Source organism: Lepus europaeus, chromosome 2 (genome assembly GCF_033115175.1).
Source record: "Lepus europaeus isolate LE1 chromosome 2, mLepTim1.pri, whole genome shotgun sequence".
Classification (NCBI taxonomy): Eukaryota; Metazoa; Chordata; class Mammalia; order Lagomorpha; family Leporidae; genus Lepus; species Lepus europaeus.
Genome location: NC_084828.1, coordinates 89,866,848 through 89,889,063, shown reverse-complemented (window position 1 = coordinate 89,889,063; position 22,216 = coordinate 89,866,848). Strand labels below are relative to the sequence as shown.

Here is a 22,216-nt window from a genome sequence, read left to right as displayed (position 1 = left end):
GACACCCTGGTGAAAAACAACTTAGTTGTTTCAATAATTTCCATCAAAGTTTTACCACTTTGAAGATGGAATATTTTCTTAGTTCAGGAAAATCTCAATTTTCTTTTTATGTATGATGAGAAAAGATCAGATGATTGAAATAACATTGCTGTCCAGGGCCAATTTATGGCAGCCAATGTAAGGTATCCAATAAGGTAGCTCGTTTTGGGTTTAGAAGGCAATGAACTGAAGTGTTAGCATGAAAGCATTGACACAAAAATTAAGCTATCAATATAATTTCTAATACTCTCTTAAGAAAACAATTTTTAAGCTCACGAATATAGTGAACTATAGCTTATTAATCTGTTATTTCTCTAAACATGTTATAATTTTCACTTATGCACTTAGAATTGTATCAGTGTCAATACTTATGAAAAATTCTATTTAGAAGGAGAAACATAGGTTACGAAAAGGGACTAACTTACTCTTTTAAAATAAATGTTTACTGAGGCATGTTTATGTAAAAGATGGCTCATAAGATCTGAAAATGAGAAACAAACAGTTGCTACACTAAGAAGTTTATCATTCACTGGGGGAGTGGCCTAATTATGCATACAGTTATAGTACGGGACAGATATTATTGCCATTAGAGAAATGTGAGCCTGATAATAGAAAGTACAAAAGAAAAAGAGAGCCCCTTGGAGTAGGAGGATCAAGAAAGTCTACGTGTCTATGGCAGATACAGATGAATTTTGAGAAGCAGGTGGAACTTTTCAAGTTCTAGAAATGTTAAAGGAGAGATTTCAGGTATAGAAATAAGCACCAGCCTCAGAAATGTAAAATAGTTGGGTTGGAATGAAAGTATGCAGTGCTTAAGAGAGAAAGTTAGGATTGAGTGGCTCTGAGGGGGTCATAACACTGAGAGGAGGGTAATTGAATACAGTGGCAATGGTAAGCTATGGAAGGAGATTGAACAGAGGAATGATGTGATTGGAGCTCTACTAGAGAGCTCTTGGTGAGGATAAATGCTCCGGATTGATGAGAGACATATGTTTCTCTGCATTGCATGTTTGGTTTGTAGGAGTATCCATCGCTTCTTTTGAATTTTTAGGAGGGTAGTGATGGATTGCTTCTGAAGTCTCATACAAGTCATGTGTTTTCTGCCCATAGCTTTCTTTAAGAGCTATGATTGCTGCCATATAAATTGGGAAGTATTGATATTAGTTTGTCCTTATTTATGCCTACTATTCCAGTATAATTATTAGCAATACCCCTTTTCATGTTCTTTTTTTTACTTTAAGGTAACTTTTATTATAATTTTTTTTATTTAAGGTAAATGAATTTTATATAATTCATATGTACAGACTTAGGAACACAGTGATACTTCCCACCCTACCCTTCCCCTTTCATTTCAAAAGTATCTCAGAAAAGAAATTATATGGTATCTCTATAAATACACACCCTGTTCTTTATTTCACTCTTTCTCTCCAATGACTTATCCCAAAATAAATATGTAGTATCAGTTTAGCTGTAAACTAGAGATGGTGATTTTTTTTAATATACCAGGCACAAACCATTTAAGTTATTTCCCTTACAACAGGAAGTGTTTCCTTACAACCCAACAATTACTGAGAGCTGATTAAGTACAGTCACAGTGATAGACAATGTGGGGAAGACGGAAATGAATAAGTCATAGCCAATAGCCTCCCAGCACTCACAAGTCCAGGGAGTCTATATGTTGTTCATAACACACCAGTATGACACCGAACTGGTAAGACACAAAGTCTTTGTCAAACAGTGAAATGGACTTTGAATTGTTTATGATGAAGGTAGTGTTTTGAGGTTCAGAATTCAGCCAAAGAGGTCATTTTGTTTAGAGGGTAGAAAATTACTACAAAGAAAAACTGAAACAAGCCAGAAGGAGCCTGGTATATGGATTTGAAAAGAGAATATGTTGACTTAACAGTGATATGTATTTAAAATTTATGTCAAAATGGAAAGCTTGCCTTTTTTTTTTTTTTGGAAAGCTTTCATATAGCAAGAAAAGGTGCTAGGAGCTTCTATCCTACCAAAAGCTAGTGGTCACGTGTGTTTTGAAAGATGGACAGTGTAGAGATTTCAAGATTCAAAAATTTGACTGTGTGCTCCAGGGTAATAAATGGCATCCTTTATGGAGGGAGAAGAGTTCACCCAAATGATTGCCAGGGCTTGGAGAGATAGCAGACCTCCCCTCCCCCCTTCCCACTCCTTGGGCTTATACGGAAACAGATATGGTGCCTTACCCCATATATGGACATGGTAATTCCATTTTAAAATTAATCATATCTAGGAACAAAATTCAGACTGATTCTCTATGTTAATTAGTAGTAACCTTATTAAATAGTAATCTTAGAATCAGGACAAGAAAATCGTTTTCTCTAGTCATAGGCCAAAGTGCACATAGTAATCCTGGGGTTGAATGTGTAAGAGTATATACCAAGTATATAATTTTTTCAAAAATGAGAATCACAATTGAGAAAAATAGGGCAAAAGGAAATAAGAATGTTCCATTCAAAAGACAGTTCTGCAAAATTAAAAGAAAATACAAAAATTTAAATCTTGGCATATTATGTTTCAAAATCTTTGCCATAAGATTTTCAAATTTCCTTTTGGGACAAGGATACACCTTTAATGTCTGAAGAGAAATATTTGGAGAAGACATGTCTTCATGCACATTCTTATCCTCTCCTTCCACAACTTTCTTCCTCATGTCCATCTTATCCAGGAAGAAAGTGTAGGCAATTAAAGAGGACAATAGTAGAAAAAGTAAAGCAGAAGAGGGTAGGCCATGGGTGGGTAGCTGGGGAGAATCTTGGTGGCCTGATTTAAGGCAAAAGAACAGATAGGAGGGAGAACTGGGCTCCATGATAAATGAAAGACCTCTAAGCCTATTTCTCACTTCTTTCTCTTCCTTGAAACCTAATCCTCCACTTACATTAAGTAGAATCTGCAAGTATCCAACCTTAAATGATGTCTGGTTTTTAACTCTTTGCTGACTTTAGACGAAACAATGAGGTTTTGCAAAAGACGCCTAGGTGTGCAATGTCTTTTGAAGAAATTAATGATTAAATGAAGCATCTGCTAAGACTTTTCAAAAACAGTACTTTATGCATCTTCACATTTGATTTTCTTATTTGGTCTGACAACATAGCACATCAAAATTATTCCAAAAATATTTTTTCTGGTTTTTGTAAAAAAAAAATCTTGATAATTTCTTTATTTCATGTTTGACAATGAGTAGTTTTAAACATTGATTTTAACTAAAATTACTCAAGTTCCCTTTCCAAAAACACAGAGAAACTGAATTATTGTTTAGATTCAAGCAGAAATGACTTTACCAGATAATGTTCATTTGTCAATTTTCAGCTCAGTAAGTGGTGTCAAAATAAACTATGTGTTGGCTCTAGTGGGGGAATCATTGGCAAGGAGAAATATTTTTGGAATGTAAGTAAATGTGTGTAGAGCACAAATTGATATTTCATGCAAAACTTGTAATACGAATTGCATTTTGTGTGTGTTTCTTAAATGGCAAACAAAAGAGATCTCCTTATGAAAGCTGAAAGAGGGAATTTTGACTCAGGCTGTGGTTTGTTGCCAGAGGCGGAAATTTATGAAACAGTCTTGTCAGCTATTCTGGAAACACTACAAAAGAAAAAGTTCTACTTTCTTATTGGTGCTAAAGCCACTAATAGGAGCAGTTTAGTGTAATACCTGTCTGAGAATTACCACCCCCAAAGTGAGCTGGCCTTGGACAGAACTCCACACAGCATTTTCTTTCTCCTTTTAAGCTTTCGCAAAAACACCCAAAGGGGCCATTTCCAATCCATACAGTGATCTCTCAAGTTCATTCTTTCTCAGATCACAGAGACAATGGGGTATATGCCCTGTTTACTCAAATCAGTCTGGATTAGTGTCACCCTATTGAGGGAATCAGAATTAAAAAGGAAAATCATTAGCCCCTCAAAAGGGCAACATTAGATATTTGAGTAATGGCTTGATTAATTTTAAATAGATCATGTGAGACTCTGTCATGTGACTAAAGTTGAGGACCACAGGGTATACACAGAGAGAAACAGTAATACTGGGGGGAATAGCAAGCTTGAAATAAACCTTTACGTGCAAAAGTTTATAAAGAAAGCCTGGGGAATTGTTTCAACAGAAAATGCTCACATGTTTGCAGGATTAGAAATCAGAAGAGGGAAGAAGCTTTTCTGTCTTTTTTAATACTCAAGTACCTCCACTCCCAAGTACTTGTGTTCAGGTCAGATCCTTTCCAGTCACTCAGTCCCAGCTGAGGATCCACCTTGCCCTTAAAAATGTCTCAGTTCCCTTACTCGGAACAAAGCCTCTGCCCTCTGAGCTCTTTCACTTCTGTGTTCCTTCCTTATCACTCTTGTGTTGTACCAGATGCCTCCTACCCATCTCTACAGTGAAGACTTTTTGAGGAAGTGTTATATTTGCATCTCTCTGTCCTCTATAGGGCCACTAAATAATATTCCTTGAATGTAAAGGGAACTTGCATTTGCTTGAAGGGGTGTCTTCAGATAGACATAGTGGCAATCGTATATACTTAAAGACAAGACTGCCTGTAACTGACCTGTGCAAAGAACATAAAGGAATCCCATGCGCATATACAAGCCGTGTCCACCTCTATGTCCTTCAGGAAATTCAGTTGTGTGGTTTCTTTGACATCTTGCAAGTCTTTTGTTTTTAAATTGGCCTAGTACTATTTTCATTTTATTTCAAGTGGCAAGAAAATCTTTAAAAGATTTGGCAGTTTCCTAAGTAAGGAATGACTTTTCATGTAACAGGTAAATATTGTAAAGTGTGCACTGCTTTCACATAATTGATTGCCCATGAGGTCAGAGAATGTGTTTGATTAAAAAAAAGTGGACAGATGAGATTTTTATCTTGCATTGCAGTCACTTTTTTAGAAATGTTTACTTGCTTCCACGCTGCTCCCTTGATTCAGTTTGTCCCTTGCATGCCTCTGGATCATCGCTAGAGATGTGGGTGGTTTGATGTGGGTGAATAAGCTTGATGATTTGCAAACACTCTCTCCTTTTTATTTTCCCTGTCATTTACTACTAAAGGGTGCCTCAAAAATCTTGCTGTCGTTTCGCTCTTAAACATGGCATCCCAACTTATTTTTTTGCTTAAATAAGACACTAATGAGCTGTTGGGATGATCAAACTGATTGATGGACTGCTACTTTTATAATGGGTAAACAGAATGAAATGAATAGATGAATGTCTTTTCAAAGTAAGGCATGTTTTTCACATAGCTGGAAACTTCAGTTTTATTTTTGTAGGTAAAAGTTACAGCTTATAGGAACACTCCAGTGTTACGTAAGCCACCATGTCTAATTATGCAGCATAGTAAATCACTGAAAACTCTAATTACTTCAAATACAATAAAAATGTAGCAATCAGCAAAGCACTGGGCAAGTAAAAGCAAATTAGAATCCGTGAAAGAGTGTTCCTTATTTGAATACGTACAAAGTTTTGAGTATCTGTTGAGTAGGTTAGTCCTTGGAAAACCACTTCAGTTTTGCCCTTGTAAATGAAGGTCAGTGTTTTTACCACTGAGTGTGTGTTATAAAGTATGATAACATGAAGTCATGAATTTATGTCATTTGCAAAAATTGGTTTCTAAGTCTGATAAACTACAGTCTCAGTTCCTCAAAACACGCATTTGTAAGCCATTAATTATGTCATTATGCTAACCCGAATCCTGGCTAACTGGGCAGAAAATCATGGAAATTAGACAGGGAGGGACCATTCTGTGGTATATCTACTAGAAACGAAACGTCTTACTTCAGGCTTGTTCCTGGGTGGTTTCATTCCAAAGCAGCCTGCATTTGGCCATAATTATGGTCAGTAGGAAGTGAATAATTATGTGACCACCAAGATTTGGATTGTTACTGCTGACCTAGATGCATTAGAAACAAAACCTAGACCACTGTGTGAAAAAGCACTGTCTTGGCACAAAAGTGTGTATGTGTTCATTTTAAGGAAGTAGAAGCTCATTAATAAACTTCCCAGCTAGGTGTGAGCTACTAAGTATTACTCACTGCATAGTGAGTGACAGGACTGGCTATTCTGCTACCAGTTCCCATAAAAGCTCAAGCTGAAAGCACAATTCCCACCTACCAAGACAAAGCAAAACACAAAGGTCATAGAGATTATTTAAGAATGGCACTATAACGTTCTCCTGAGAGTAGTATATAAAGAGATGACTTCAATGATAGACAAACTTGCATCAGGATAGCAATCAGTACTTAGTTGTGTTAGAGATAATTTCTGAAGGTCATTTTTATGAAGTGGTTTGCATTTTTTTTAATGAACTGTTTCCTGAGCACATATTTTGTCTCAGACACTATTCCAGGTACTGGGGATTCAGCACTCTAAGTAAGCCAGTTATGACTGATTGCTCATGAACTTATACAATAGCAGAGAAGACCAACATTAAGTATATTTTAATGGTATTTAATTTCAATTATATGATGCAAAGGGAAAGTTCCATGAGAAGGTGAAACAGGAGAATAGTCTATCTGGGCAGTTGACAAATGCTTCTGGGAGATGACACTCAGCTGAAAGCTGAAGGATGAATTGGGAAGCAACCTGCATCAACCAAAGACTTGAAGACTAAAGGAATTTGCTTTTGAAAAATTGAAGGGGGTCAGTATTGTGGTGCAGTGGGTTATGCTGCTTCTTGCACCAGTTCTTGCACCAGTTCAAGGCCTTCCCACTGCTCTACTTCTGATCCAGCTCCATGCTAATGCTCCTGGGAAAGAAGTGGAAGACAGTCCAAATGCCTGGGTGGCTGCCACCCGTGTGGGAGACCTGGATCCCAACTTCAGCCTAGACCAGCCCTAACTATTGCAGCAATTTGGGGAGTAAATCAGATGATAGACGATATTCTCTCTCTCTCTCTTTCTCTCTGTCTCTGTCTCTCTCTCTCTCTGTTCTTCCCCTTTCCTGTTATTCTGCCTTTCAAAAAATATTCTTTAAAAAGAAAATCTTAAGGAAGACCCACTTACTACATGGGAGTTTCAAGTGGTAGGGCATTTTAGGACTCAGGGTCATTTTCTAATAGAATAGGGAGCTGCTAAGGAATTCAAGTTTAGAAGTGACCTGATTGGATTTGCAATGCACTTCAAGGGGGTAGTCCCAGAAGCTGGGTCTCTTAACTCTTTTCAATTATACCCATCCTAATAATGACTGAAGTTTTATATCTTTTCTTTAATGAATGGAGAAAAATGTCTTTAGATACAAAAGCTTTGTATTTTCTTTGAGTGTAACTTTTAAATAAAACTTCCAGGCAGAAATCTAAAGAGCTATTATTTATATGCAGTCAGAATGAAGGCTACTTAATAAAGCGGGTTCTTGAGCCAGATTTACTGGTTTCACATTCAAGCTCTTGTCACAACCTTGGGCAAGTTACTTAATCTCGTGGAGCTTGTTTCCTCATCCATAAAATATGTATACAACATAGAGTAATAATGCCACTTATCTCATGAGTATTAAATGAGGAAAATGTGCAAAGCATTCAGACACTGTAAGACACATGACAAGAACTCAGTACAAGTATTAACTGCAGTAGTAATAATAGCTAATATTGCTTTCATATAAAGCATTGAATGTGAATGCTAAATTTATTTCAGATTTTTGGTTTTAATATTTGATGGTCATCATTATATGATTAAAATTGATGTCTTCAGTTTCATGTCATGGTGAGTAAAACTATCTCCTATGAAAGATATTAATCATACTTCATCACCTGTTGTTTTAAGTCACAGTTTTATATGGACTAGTGAGATAAATATCAAAAATATTTTAAAATTATTTTAAACTCACTTTGCAACTGAACAAATTATTAACTCAAAGCTTCTAAAGTCATCTGTGATGATGACCTAACTTTTACTAAAGATTTTCATTGTTTATTTTTCTCTTAATATTTTCATGTCTGCAAAATTGAGCTACTAAACATATTGATTACTATAGGTTTGAAACACCTTCAAACATACTTGTGTTCTAACTCTAATAGCTTTTGGTTGGAACAAACACAAACTCAGAGTACTTTTCCTAATATCAAGAATGACAACATTAAAATTATATACTTCTGTGTGTTAAAGTTTGCTACCTGATAAGCCAACTTTGTATTTATTTCTCTCACCTTATTTGGAGTTTTTTAGGGATCTCTCCTAAATTACAAAATCTTGACTCTCAAGGAATCTTGACAGTTTGTGTCAGAACATAAAACAGTCTAGTAAACTTTCTTCATTTTTGTGTGCTTAAGGTCTTTATTCTTACGATTGTTCTTTTTTTTAAAAAAAAAAAACAAAAACAAAAAAAAAACCTTTATTTATTTGAGAGGTAGAGTTACAGACAGTGAGAGAGAGAGACAGAGAGAAAGGTCTTCCTTCCATTGGTTCACTCCCCAAATGGCTGCAATGACTGGAGCTGTGCCAATCTGAAGCCAGGAGCCAGGTGCTTCCTCCTGGTCTCCCATGCGGGTGCAGGGTCCCAAGCACCTGGGTCATCTTCTACTGCTTTCCCAGGCCACAGCAGAGAGCTGGATTGGAAGAGGAATAGCTGGGACTAAAACTGGTGCCCATATGGGATGCCAGTGCTGCAGGCTGAGGATTAACCTACTGCACCATGGTGCCAGCCCCCAGATTGTTCTTATAAGGTAGAGATATATTTTACCTCTAAGAAGTCACTTTTTAGGAGCTTTTTAGAAGACAGAAGTGAAATCTCTTATACCTTACAAAATCTGATCTTGAGAAAAATATGAAGCTAAATATATTTTAAGGTAGAAAGATGGTAGTTTAACTTGACCTTATAATATTTCTTGAACTACAATGGGGCACTTTAAGTTGATTGTGTTTAATTCTAGCATGAAACAAGCCATCATTCTTTGAGATATGAGGTAGAAGACTTAAAAATGGCAAGTATTTCTCCCTTAGGCAGTGCTTGTTGAAAAGTTACCCTCCTGCTGATATTATAGGACATGATGTTGTCTGGTAAAGTATAATCGAATGAATGCTTTGTAAAGCTGGAGTCAGGAAGAAAGCTGGTTTCTTTTCGCAGGAGGGGCTGTATAATGCGTACAACAGCTCTTCTCTAAAGTCTAAGGTGAAAGGTTGTATCAGCCGAAGAAGCCATATTTGCTGCCTGAAACAAAACAGATTTTTAGGTTTGGCCGGGGAATCTGTATAAGAAAGAAGCAGTTATATCATGAAAGTCTCATGGCAATAGTTGGTAACAGCTTTGCAGATGAGGACAGTCCTACCTAGCAGGATGTTGGAAATGGCTCACTCTCTCTGCACAGATTTTACACAGATTTCATCTTCCAGGAAACTGAGTGACACTGACAGGACTTATGCCCTGTGTCCCCTGTTCTAAATTCACAGTCCTTTTTCATCATCAGGGTCCATACTGAGATATAAAGAAGACCCATCCCAGGAGGTAAGACTGGTAATGTCCAAATACCTAACCTCATCTTATAGTCATTCAAGGACTGTAAATAGAATTTCTTCCAAATGAATTTTGGCCAGGTTATCATTTTCTTTAAACAAGGGTCCATTTGATGTGAGGTAAATGATGATTTCATATCACAATGGTAACCTGTTCTTCACTGATTGGTTCTCCATTCCTATTTCTGATAACTTCTTGCCATATATTCTTGGCTATTGTTGCCTTGATTTGCTATTTCAGATGGCAACATCTGGGAAAGAGAACTTCAAAAATTTCTCTGACAGATAAATCAGTGGGGATTTTAAAGAATAGATTATACGTAAGCCCCTGATTCCATTGCAGTGATCAATTGACTTAACTGGTATTTTTAATGCTAAATTCTTTTATATGAAAGTGATTATATTATCAACTTTAAGTAAATATACATCTGAGTATTTCATATTGAGCTTTGTTTATAGCAATATATAGTAACACACTGTTGAGCTTATAAAAAGCTTCTTGCTATTTTAATTCCAAGTATCTGAATTGAAGTTCAGTGAAGAAACAAATCAGACGCTGTAGAGAGCTGCGAAAATGCAAAAGGACTTATGGGAGACAGGAAAAAAAAAATGTAAGAAAATATTCTTCCGGGCATTTGGGAGTAAGCCGTTATGTTTGTTCTTTCCTTATAATGAAAGCAAACAGTTTGAGACTCAGACCCTGAGTGTGCCTGTGCTGAATACACCAGCTCCATGATGGAGAGCACTGGTGGGATGATCTGTGATGGCGTGGAGTATGTTAAGTCCCTGTAAGCAGCATGTGCTGCTAGCCTCTTAGATACCAGCCGCAGACATTGGTGACTCCAGGATTTAGGCAGTAAGTCTTCTGTTTCAGTTATTTTGTAGGAAATTAAGGATGTGTTTGAAATCAGAGCAGATCTTTTTTTTTAACCTCAAATGGGAGGTATCAGACAAATCATGTTCATTTTTGCCTTGTATAGTTTGAAGAAAGACTGCTGTTCCAGATGTAATGGGATAGATATACAGCATTTTCATTCATTGTTTGAGTACTTGCAGAATATGTTAAGGTTGTTTTGAGAGCAAAGTACCTTGTGGTAAGAAAGGGAGAATCTACTCTTAATTTTATTTCAAATATTCTGATAGCATTTGTTACACTAAGACACACACATGCATACACACATTCATACAGGCCATATGGGACCTCACAGAGTTCTTCTGATGGCAGTTTAGTAATTGGTAGAAAAGTGTCATGCCCTAATCTGTGAGACTCTTTTGTTTGTCGTTGTCAGTAAATGTTACCTTAGCATCCCAACATAACAAGAGTCCCTGCCTTCTGTTTGTGGAATTACTGACAGTACATAAGAGGGAAGGTACCGTTCCTTTCACTTCACCAGTTACACTTAAGTGGGAAAATCAGGTAGATAGTATGCACCTGGATCTGAGATGGCAGCAGCTCACAGGCATGCGAACTCTGCAGTGAGTTGCATAGGGCCCATCGTCAGAAAGACACCGTGTTATGCTATCACCGCTTTGAACGCCTTACAAGAGGCCCTGGCGTTCCATTTGGTGCTAAGCACTACAAATTATTTTGCTGGTCCCGCCTGGGTAACACTTGTTCTTCTTGGCGATGTTGGTCTGCACTTGGCCTCAGATCGCACTCTGTCAACACATGTGATCTCTCTTCAAATCAAAGAAATACACAAATAAAGTAACTTGTAAAGAACTGATTCCTATGGCATGCTCATGACTTACTGACTTTTAATAAACCAAGATAGGAATTTAAGGAGATTTCTATCCATGCAGGTCTTACCTTGCTGGATTTGTTGTTTGTGTTCATTTTAAGTTAACTATTTCAAAGTTGGTAGTGTTGGTTTTATGCTTACGCTTCTTTAAGATAATTGAGTATACTACTTGGCTTATATTTCTTTAAAGTATAACTTCAGGAGCGTTTAAACGGAAATGCCTTTTCCTGTTTCTATCTTGGATGGTAACTTGATTTTGGCCAGGTCTGAGAAATCTAGTTTTATAAATTGGAGTATCGGCATTAAGACAGTCCTCTTGTTTTGAAGTGCAATATTTTACTTAGAATTTAAAAAATCTTACAAGAGACCCACCCACATGCACAGTGCTATTAGTGATTTTTAGAATACAGTTTCTGCTTTTGTGGTGCCACCCAATCTGTTCAGTCTCACTGCTTGTCCAGGGGACTCCTTTGTGACGCTTTGGTAAATGGAATTTCTCTTTCTATTAAGTCCTTGGAGAATCAGTAAGTGTTTGCTCAATGGCTTTTAAAACTGGGCCTCAAAACTTTTCTGTTTATATGTATTTGGGGGAAAAATTCAAAGGGCCTATGTTTCTTTGTTCTTTTCCAACCTCCCAATTAGCTGAAATTTCTTGCATGAAGCTAGAAGGAGGAGGAAGGGGTGGACCAACAGGCATTTTACTGCCTGCAAGAAAGTGCTCAGCCAGTTTCTTTGTCCTTTTTGTCAGGGCCGACTGCCTCCCTAATTGTACCGCTGCAGGGAAGCACGTGCCTTTGGGAGCATTATCTGATTCCTGCTGGGCGTCCAGGAGCGCTTTGTATACTGACCCTTAACTTGAACACAAATAATATCTTTTCAATCCCCTTCCCAGGCTGTTGCCTCAGGCTTGGATACCTAAGAGCTTTAGTTCAGCCATGGGTGTGGACACATTTGTACCAGCCTTGGCCTCAGGTTTTATTTTTCTCTCCTCTAGTCATCTTACCTGCAGTTTTGCCACACCTGTCAGGAGGCAGAGCCGAAGATGCCTGGTAGGAGAAGGATAGAAGCTATAGAAGTCAGAGGGGGAGAGAAGGCGAGAGCAGCAGCTGCTCTTGTCAGCAAGGGGATAAGTGTAAAGAGATTCATAGTTATTTGCAGAGCAAATGGGGACGTGGCATTCGGCAGTGGAATGTGAATGCATGAATGGAATGGAGTGGGCATACGACTGTTAGCATTTAGACACATGCTCTCTGGACTGAATGGAATGGCAGAGTCCATTTCTTTTCCCCACATGAAAGAATGGAAGTATAGTAAAATAATTTTATAAAACCTAAAGCTTAAAATGAAGCATATTCCCTGCTGCCCTTCTCCAGAACTTTACCTGGTCTGGGTCTCAGTATGTTTCAGTGGAAAAGCTAGGGCCCTCACTTGCCTCATAAAACATGGACCCACAGGGCTGTGTTCCCTTTCTTGCGTTTGATCCCCTCTGCCGCTTGAAGAAAACAATGAGATATCCACATGTCACAAGGTTTCCTGACCTAAAGGCTGGTTGTCCCTTCTAGACATGGATGCACTTTCGCTCAGGTGTAGAAATGGCCAAGGAGTGAGATTTCTGATCAGACTAACAGTTGTGATGGCCTGGGCAGAGCCCTGGACTCAGACCGAGAAGATTTAGTTTCAAAATACCTACTCTATTAGCTGATGCTTGGGCAATCACTTCCCCTCTCTATTGTAATGTAATAAAGTTGCTTAAAGGTAAATTGGGGAGAAACCAATCTATTATTTCTGTAAACATTTTGCTGAGTACTTACTCTGGGTCTGCCCACTGGAAGACTTTGCATTGGGTAGAAGGGGCTGGCTCTATGCGCTAACGTGCTTCCGAATTGCATCAATTATAGACTGGTGCCCAAATATTCCAGCCATTGTCTGCTGCCTCCAGAAGTATGCATTAGCAGGAAGCAAGAATTAAAAACAGAGCTGGGGGAACCTGCGCTGTGGTGTGGCCCGTGGAGCCGCTGCCTGCGGTGCTGGCATCCCATGTTGCCGCCAGCTGCTCCACTTCCGATTGTGCTCTCTGCTGTGTCCTGGGAAAGCTGTGGAGGATGGCCCAGGTCCTAGGGCCCCTGCACCCACATGGGAGACCCAGAGGAGGCTCGAGGCTCCTGGCTCCTGGCTTCAGATCAGATCAGCTCCAACCATTGTGGCCAGTTGAGGAGTGGACCAGCAGATGGAGGGCCTCCCCTCCACCCTCTCTCTGTATGGCTGTGAACTTCAAATAAATAAATAAATCCTTAAAAAAAAAAAAAAAAGAGCTGGGACTCAAATTCAGGCACTCAGATATATGATGCAGGGCTCCCAAGTAGCATGTTAACTAACTCCTGTACCAAATGCCCACTGCCCTCTCTGGTCTTTGTGAAACTGGTCCCTGGAATGAAGGGGGCACAGCTGCTATCCTGGGACATAATTTACAAATATGGTATGAGCATTGTGATACATTAAGTTAACTTGCTGCTTGGGATGCTTCACCCCATGTCAGAGTGCCTGTTATTAAGTTCCACCTCTGCTGCTGATCCAGCTTCCTACTAATACACCTGGGAGACTGCAGGCCATGGCTGAAGTACTTGAATTCCTGCCACTCACACAGGAGACCCAGATAGAGTTCCCATTTCTTGGGTTACCTAGCCATGGGTGTTGTGAGTATCTGGAGAGTGAACCAGCAGATGGAAGATCTTTCTCTGCCTTTCTGTCTCTCACTTACTCTGTCACTCTTTCAGATTAATAAATAAATAAAATCTTTTAAAAAAAAACCCATAATTTAGATTGTAAGACTAAGTAAACTTGAAGACCATATGCAATATTTGATGCTTAAATTTCCTGTAGAACATATTTATGAAGTGGCCTTTCTCATTAGGAATGCCATGGCCTAAATATATAAATAAATGGAAATAATAAGTACCTTTCATTTATTTTAAAAAATTCCCTAAGCAACAGTGAGCATTGGATGTTTTTTGCCTCGTTAGTGATAAGTATATCTTAACATTCTGCCTTTAAGCACTCTTGAGGAAACCAGTCTCCAAAAGTGACATAGAGAGCTTGTCATCTGTGAAGGTTGTTCCAAAACACACACCAAAGACGTCTCTTGGTACTTATGTTTATCACAAATTGATGATTTGACTTTGGATGCAAAGTGTTTCAGAGGTGAGCTCTGGAGTGATCTGTGGCATGTGTGGCTAACATCAGCGTTTCTGTGTTTCCTTGCAGCCACAGTACACGAACCTGGGGCTCCTGAACAGCATGGACCAGCAGATCCAGAACGGCTCCTCGTCCACCAGCCCCTACAACACAGACCACGCACAGAACAGTGTCACTGCGCCCTCGCCCTACGCGCAGCCGAGCTCCACCTTCGATGCCCTCTCGCCGTCACCTGCCATCCCCTCCAACACCGACTACCCCGGCCCGCACAGCTTCGATGTGTCCTTCCAGCAGTCCAGCACTGCCAAGTCGGCCACCTGGACGGTAAGAACAGCGGGCGTGCCTGCACCAAGGTCACCCCTGAACACAGAGAGCATCCTCACCACTTCCCAGGGGTTTCCTCCCACTTCCAGGTTTACAGATTCCAAATTCAACAATGCAAATGTTGTCATTGAATATTTAACACTGAGCTAGAAGAAAGAGTGACAGTGCCATTTGGTGGGAAAAGTCTAGATATGGGAACTGAACACCTGCCCTAGTAATTTTAGCTGCAGTGTTCCTGCCTGCTTCGCACTGTTGTGAGGTTTTTCATGTGAAAGATTTGGGAAAAATACCCAATATTATGCCAGTGATGACTATCATAATCAAAAGATAGATCACATAATTGCAGCCTCCAGAAGATAGCGTGCTACCAGTCTTATTGTGAAGGAGGAAATGTCACAAGATAGTGTAATTTTTAAAAGTGAGGGGCCTACTTTGTAGCACAGCAGGTTAAGCCATTGCCTTCAACATTGGCATTCCATATGGGCACTGGTTCGAGTCCCAGCTGCTGCACTTCTGATCCCTGCTAATAGCCTAGGAAAAGCAGTGGAAGATGGCGTGAGTGTTTGAGCCTCTGCCACCCATGTGGGGACCTGGATTAAGCTCCTGAGTTCTGCTTGCCCCAGCCCTGGCCATTGTGGCCATCTGGGAAGTGAAACAGCTAATCAAAGACTGACTCTCTCTCTCTCTCTCTCTCTCTCTCTCTCTAATCTCTCTTACTCGCCCCCTCTCTCCCCCTTTCTGGATAACCCTGACTTTCAAATAAATAAATAAATCCTTTTTTTTTTTTTAAAGTGAATACAGTAAGCATGGTTGATAGCATTTAAAAAAATACAATGCAATGTATTAAGGAAAGGCTAATTATTTATTTGCCTAGAGTTTTTTTTTTTTAATATTTATTTACTTCGAATGGCAGAGCAATAAATAGAGGGAGAGAGAGACAGGAAAGTCTTCCATTTGCTGATTCACTCCCCAAATGCCTGGAGCGGCAAAGGCTGGTCCAGGCAGAAGTCAGGAGCCTGGAAATCCATCCCTTCCCCATCATGGGTTGCAGGGGTTCCATTATTTGGGCCATCTCCTGTTGCTTTCCCAGGTGCATTAGCAGGGTGCTGCATTTGAAGCAAAACAGCCTAGACTCAAACTAGCCTTCCCATATGGGATGCAGGCATCACAAGTGGTAGCTTAACCTGCTGTAGTACAGTGCTGGCCCCTCATGTAGTTTCTATAACATAGATAATTAATATATATATACTTACTATATTTAAAATATTTTTCCCATAAAGTAGCCTCCAAAACTACACGTCAGAGCCCAGAATTAGTCCAAAGAGATTCTGATGAAAAATTTTAAAAAACAACCTTTTCATTTATAACTTTAACTTTCCAAGACAACATGGAAATTATTTTTCAGAAATTAAAAAGAGATAAAAATATTTATTCTGTTTCAAACTTAGTTTTGTAATATATTACAATGTGAACAAAGCTCAAAGTAGTGAAATCTAGAAAGCTGATTTTAACTGGCTGATAAAAGAAAGTCAAAGTCAAAGTGGCCCAATCAGTTTAATGCCTGCATTGATCATAGGAATGCTTCTGATGTCATCATCTCAGACAAGTGGTTTATGATTCTTTTAACAGTTTTATTTTTCCTCTTCAGCAAACAGTTTTCCTTGGAAAGCTTTTTTATTTTTGTATCATGTAAAAGTATCTAGTTCACTGTAGATTTCAGTCCAGGTGGGCAGAGCTTATAAATTAATCTATATTCATAATACTTATTATATCACAACATAATTTCACACATGTTACCTCATTTTAACTTTACTCTTTTGAAGTGAGTGGGCAGGACAAGTTGTGTAATTCCCATTCTATGAGGGGGTAGCCTGGAGAAAATGGATCTTGAGTTGAGCGGCATCCTGAAAGTTCCAGAAACTTTGGTAGGATTTGGACCTGCTTCTGATTTCTGTCTTTCTCCACTGGATTAAATCCTTTCTTGCTTTGTCTACAATTTTACCTCAGGATGTGACAAAACTTTCTAAAAATAATTTTATTTTAGTGCTTTCCTTTCTTTCACATTTTATATTTCAACCATGAAGTATAAATATTAGTTTAAAACTTGATCTTTCCACCATGTATTACTTGTAAATTGTGTAATAATATTTAGCTTCCTTTGCATTTATAATCTTGGAGATGGTGTGGCTGGTGAGTAAACAGAAGAGCTAATAGGCCTCAAATGGTTGAATGATCTAAGTGACATTTGGCTGAAGAATTACTAGAATAACTATTTCATAACTGAAATGCTTGTGTGTCTTAGGAGAGTGGACACCAGTTGGGCACTTACAATCAGTGATCTTCAGGGCTAGCAGTTACTTGTTTGGTTTACTCCGTTAGGGATCCGCCAGACTGTAAGAGTGGGCATAGCTGAAAGAATTGTGGGTATATTAGGGTCACCAAGAATCACTTCCCTTCTAAAATCCTGTTTCTAAGAATCATACAGAAATCTTAAGGACCTTTTCAAATTTTCCACAATCCTAAACCACCATCATTCCATAGCCTTCTCTCAAAGAAGTAAATTGTCTCATAAAATAGTCTGAGGATAGCTACCTAAATTGTAAGTTAAATAGAAATAAAATATTTTGGTGGGGCACACTGGTAAAATGTCCTTATATGTGACAACAGTCATGAGTGCCCTTAATTAAGGGGGAGGCCCTGAGGTGAGGGCAGAAATCTGCTTGCTGATCTCCATCACCTGTGTAACCTCAGCCAAGCCACTTCATCATTCCTGAACTAAGTCTGCTCCTCAGGTGAGGATGAGGACAATGAAGCCTATCTGTTTTCTTAAGATGAGATGATAGTGCTAATAATCAGCATAAAAAGTTTCTCAGAAACGTTCCAATCAATCATTTTATCTGCCATTCCTAAGTGACCTTTGTTAAGCAGTTTGACTTCTCTTAGATTTCTGTTCATCAGTCCACAGTCTGTTCTATAGATGTTACAGAATAGTGATCCTACTGATATATCATTTCGTCTTCATGGTTTTATTAACTTTCTTTCTTGTTCATGACTAGGTTTATTTTAGTCCCAGTGGCATTTTTCTAAACCTAGGGCCCTTGAGCCCTTACCTCAAAGGCCGCTGAGATGACCTAAATAAATTTAACACCTGTATCTCGTACATAGCAACATCTCATTCTTTGAGCCAAATTATATATACTTACTTCTAAACATAGACTTCATATTGTAATGTATTTTCTCATATGTTTATCTTACATGAGCCTTATCACCAAGTCTCCTATCCCAAGTTTTTTATGAATGAGGAAGCTTTAAGAGGTCAAAGTCACAGGACTAATGCCAAGCCCACAGGGGGGGAACTAGAGGTAAGGTGTCCTCACTCACGGGTTGAGTCTTCTTCAGCCAATCTGGACTATGGAAGCAGTGTTTCTTTTTGATTGATAGACGCAAGGGCATACCAGAGCAAGAAGGTCCTGTCCAGGATAGATGAACTCTGTGTCCTGAAGCCTAACTGGGGGAGGATATTATTTTTGTGCCACATTATACAACATCTGCATTGTCTTACATGAACTTTAAAGCAATTTTTCAAAATGAAATAGTACATTCTAGAGCTTTATACAAATTGGAAATAGCAGAAGCAGCTGTCATTAGAGGGAAGCCATGCTTATTGCATAGTTCTCTGGCAATTCCCTAATAAAAATCTTTTTGTACCATTTTGTCACTCACCATCCTTTGGAGTTGAATGTTTCCTTTTAATTCTTCTGGATTTAAAGTATATATGCATTTTCCTTTGCATTTTAATTTTCAAACAATGAATGTGATTATGTTTTGAGTTTTACAACAATAAACTGTTTTAAATCTTTTCCATTGACGTAAAGTGAAGTGCGATAACATTTTTCTATATTCTCTATTTCATACACACAAACATAATCCTGCCCCCAAAACAACACTTAATTTAATTTCAAGTTTTCTTTTTTTTTTTTTTAAGATTTATTTATTTATTTGAAAGGCAGAGTTATAGAGAGAGATGGGAGAGGGAGAGAGAGAGAGAGAGGGAATTTTCCACCCACTGGTTCACTCCCCAAATGACCACAACAGCTGGCTGGAGCTGGGCCATTTGGAATCCAGGAGGCAGGAGCCAGGAGCTTCTTCAGGTCTCCCAGGTGGGTGCAGGGGCCCAAGCACTTGGGCCATCTTCTGCATTAGCAGGAAGCTTGATGGGAAGTAGAGCAGCCAGTACGTAAACCCAGTGCCCATAGGGTATGCTGGCACTGCAGGCCACAGTTTTACCTGATATGCCACAGCACCAGCCCTTCAGGCTCTTTTTATGCCACAATTTTAATTGGCAGGAGTGGTCTAGTATTGTAGCTGGGAAGTGTCATCCACAAAGACATTTTGGAGATGGTAAGAAACTCAACTGTATATTCCAACTCTAAAACTTCTAGCAGCATCCAGGACTCTCCCCCAAATTCAGTCCTTCTAAACCTGACTTTCCCTACCTGCAAATGGAATCACTAACACTTTACTTATCATAAAGATTGTATTATGTGTAAATATACCTGTTAGTGCCAGGGTAGTCATAGGTATACAAATCTTTACTGAGTCTGAATTCAAATCCCTTATTCTTCAGTTTTATTGCAGTTTGGCTGAGGGTTCAATTGTATGAAAGGCAATACTTTGAGAAAATGGACAGTAAAATGCATATTGGTTTTACTTTGTTTTTATGTTGATAAGTGCATAATCTAACCTTGAAGCATTGTGGTAATACCCACTATCCAGATATAAGAATAGGTGACTTGGGATGATAACTGGTACTCCAGAAAGCAGACTTCCACACCACCTGTTCTGCTTTCCTGAACCTGCCCAAACTTAAGCAGGCTGTGTTTGCCAGCACAAGAAAGGACTCTTTACAGATTTAAGGGATTGTTGGCTTTGGGCATTTATTCTTCATTTTCAATCTGCTGCTTCATTTATAGGAGTGCCTTTTTGCGTTCCATGTGTTACATAAAGGAGAGCAGTGGGTCCTACTTATTGAACAGTCTGCCTGTTAATTTATAGTGACAAAATACTAGAAGAATCTAACCAGTCACCAGCATGGAAATACTTCAATAAACTATGGCATAAGGATGCTTTTCACAGTGGTGAAGATGTCACTTGGATTGCCTTTGTCTCTCATATTGCAGTGCCTGGGTTTGAGTCCTGGTTCACATTTCATTCTAGTTTCCTGCTAACATACATTCTGGGAGGCATCAGCTCAAGTATTTTCATAGAAGAGACTCAAGTTAAGCTCCCAGCACCTGGCTTTGGCCTGGTCCAGTCTGGGATGTTGTAGGCATTTGGGTAGTGAACCATGAATGTAAGATTTTTCTTTGGTTCTCTGCTTTACAAATAAATAAAAATATTTTTAGATCTCTTAAAATGTGTGGCAATTCACTTTTTAATTTTTTTAAATTTACTGAAAAGGTAGAGAGTCAGAGATAGAGACTGACAGAGAGAGGTCTCCCATTTGCTAGTTCACTTCCCAAATGCCTTGTCACAGCCAGGGCCTACCCAGGCTGAAACCAGAAGCCTGGAACTCCGCTGCATCCCCCACGTGGGTGGCAGGGACGCAAGCACTTGAGCCATCACCTGCTGCCTCCCAGGGTGCACATTTGTGAGAAGCTGAAATCAGAAGCCAAGCCAGGACTCAAAGCCAGGCACTGACACATGGAATGTGGGCATCTCTGGCAGCTTTTAATCTCTGCACCAAATATCCACTGTGACATCCTTATAATGAAACACCATATGGCCATGAAAAAGACTCACGTGTCATGATTTAGGATATAGCTTGGGAGTTGCTGGTAAGGAAATGTATGCTTTGTGTGGCAGCTGCTTGAGGGGAGGGAGTGCTGACACGGAGGAGCACCACTTCTGAGGGAGGGTTTCTCCCTGCTGGACTCCAATCCTGGGACCTCTGGGTGAATATTGGGCAGTCTGTTTTCATGACTGATTTCACACACCTTTGTTCTTTTGGGAACGTATTTTTCATGACCCATTGCTCACAAAGCTCTCTGTGCACACATCATGAAAATCTCAGTGGGCTTTTTTTTTTTTTTTAAACGTACTCAGACTGAGGTAATGACCCTGCCCTTGGGACATAGGATCATTTTATGCTATTGTTTGTCTTTCTCCTGTTGTAAATGCCAAGGTCTTGTAGGCTAGCCACTCTGACTGAGGGCCCAGCACAATATACAGTATGCAGGATGCCCTAAATAAATATTAAGAAATCATGCTTTCATCCTCCTGATTAAATAATTGTAGTTGCTAGCAATGTCCCTCCATTCTGACCCTGATTAGTAACTGTCTGTGAATTTGTTCCTTTCTGCCTCTACCCATGATTTATAGAGAGCATTCTTTCACCTTTCCTAATCGTGACAGCCTCATGTCATGTTCAGAGCTTTGAAGAATCTGACTTGAGCAAGTGGAGAGATTAGAGAGATGGCGTTTGAAAGAGGAACAGCCAGTTCCCGGGAGAGTTCCATTGATCCCCGCGGATCGGATCGGTCTCGGTCTCGCAAGCTCACTCCCCTTGGCTCAGATGGCAGAGCTGAGATGCGTGCCTGTGGCCCACCCTCCCTGTCATCAGGTTACCTGTAATGTAAGACTTTCAGAAAAAGGCTGCCAGCTTGCAGAAATCTAATGCAAGCCAGCCTATTGCATGGCCCTCTGGAATTTAGAGACTCTTAAGAATAGCCATCAAAGGACATGATGTACATGCAAACTTTTCAGTGGCGAATATGATTTATCAGCTTCCTTTCACAAAGAAAACACTTCTCCCCTTCATGTTTGAGCCTAAATAGGGGGTTTGATCTGGTCTTATTTTGAGTGGTTCCCTAGAGTCACTGGGACAGGTTAGAAGGCAGTAGCTTGTGCCAATGACACATTTGTTCATCATAACAAGATGATTTAACTTCTTGCTTAGCTATTCTGTAAATCACATGAGACATGAACAAGGTGGCCTTTTTGTGTGCTTCCCATGATGAAGAAAACGGTAACACTGAGCATATTAACCTGTTTTCTGAGCTACTTCTTACTCACAGAAGAAGCACGTGCTAAATAAGCACTTGAAGACTATTGGTGCGGATTCACATAACTTATTCAACTCCAGGTTTTATGTTTTAAAATGAATATCCTTTGTAAGGCATGCTGCACAGCGTGCCCTAGTCCAGAGCAGAATAACTTAATCTGTATGTCTGCCCAGATGTGTATAGATTGACTTCAGGTTAATGTATTTGTAATAAATGAGTTTCACCTAACATTCATTACCCTCCCACACTATTCTAAGTGATTTGATGGCTGGACAATAGAATTTCTATTTAAACAAAAAGCTTTCATACTAATTTATTTCATCTGAATAGTGTGACTACTGCTGATTCAAAAATTATCAAAGTATATATTTATTTGTCTACTGCAAAAAAAATCC

The 22,216-nt window shown here is 39.3% G+C and overlaps 1 protein-coding gene across 4 annotated transcripts in view; it reads left to right on the top strand.

Annotated features, from left to right (window-relative positions):
- Window positions 1-22,216, top strand: part of TP63 (tumor protein p63) — a 240,708-nt gene that overhangs the window by 139,600 nt on the left and 78,892 nt on the right. For 3 of the 4 annotated variants that reach the window (XM_062177469.1, XM_062177476.1, XM_062177485.1), the window contains exon 4: window positions 14,503-14,757. In XM_062177469.1, the coding sequence (XP_062033453.1) occupies window positions 14,503-14,757 (255 nt within the window). Of the gene's footprint in view, window positions 1-14,502; window positions 14,758-22,216 lie in introns of those variants that run through there. The other variant, XM_062177495.1, reaches the window with a different exon arrangement.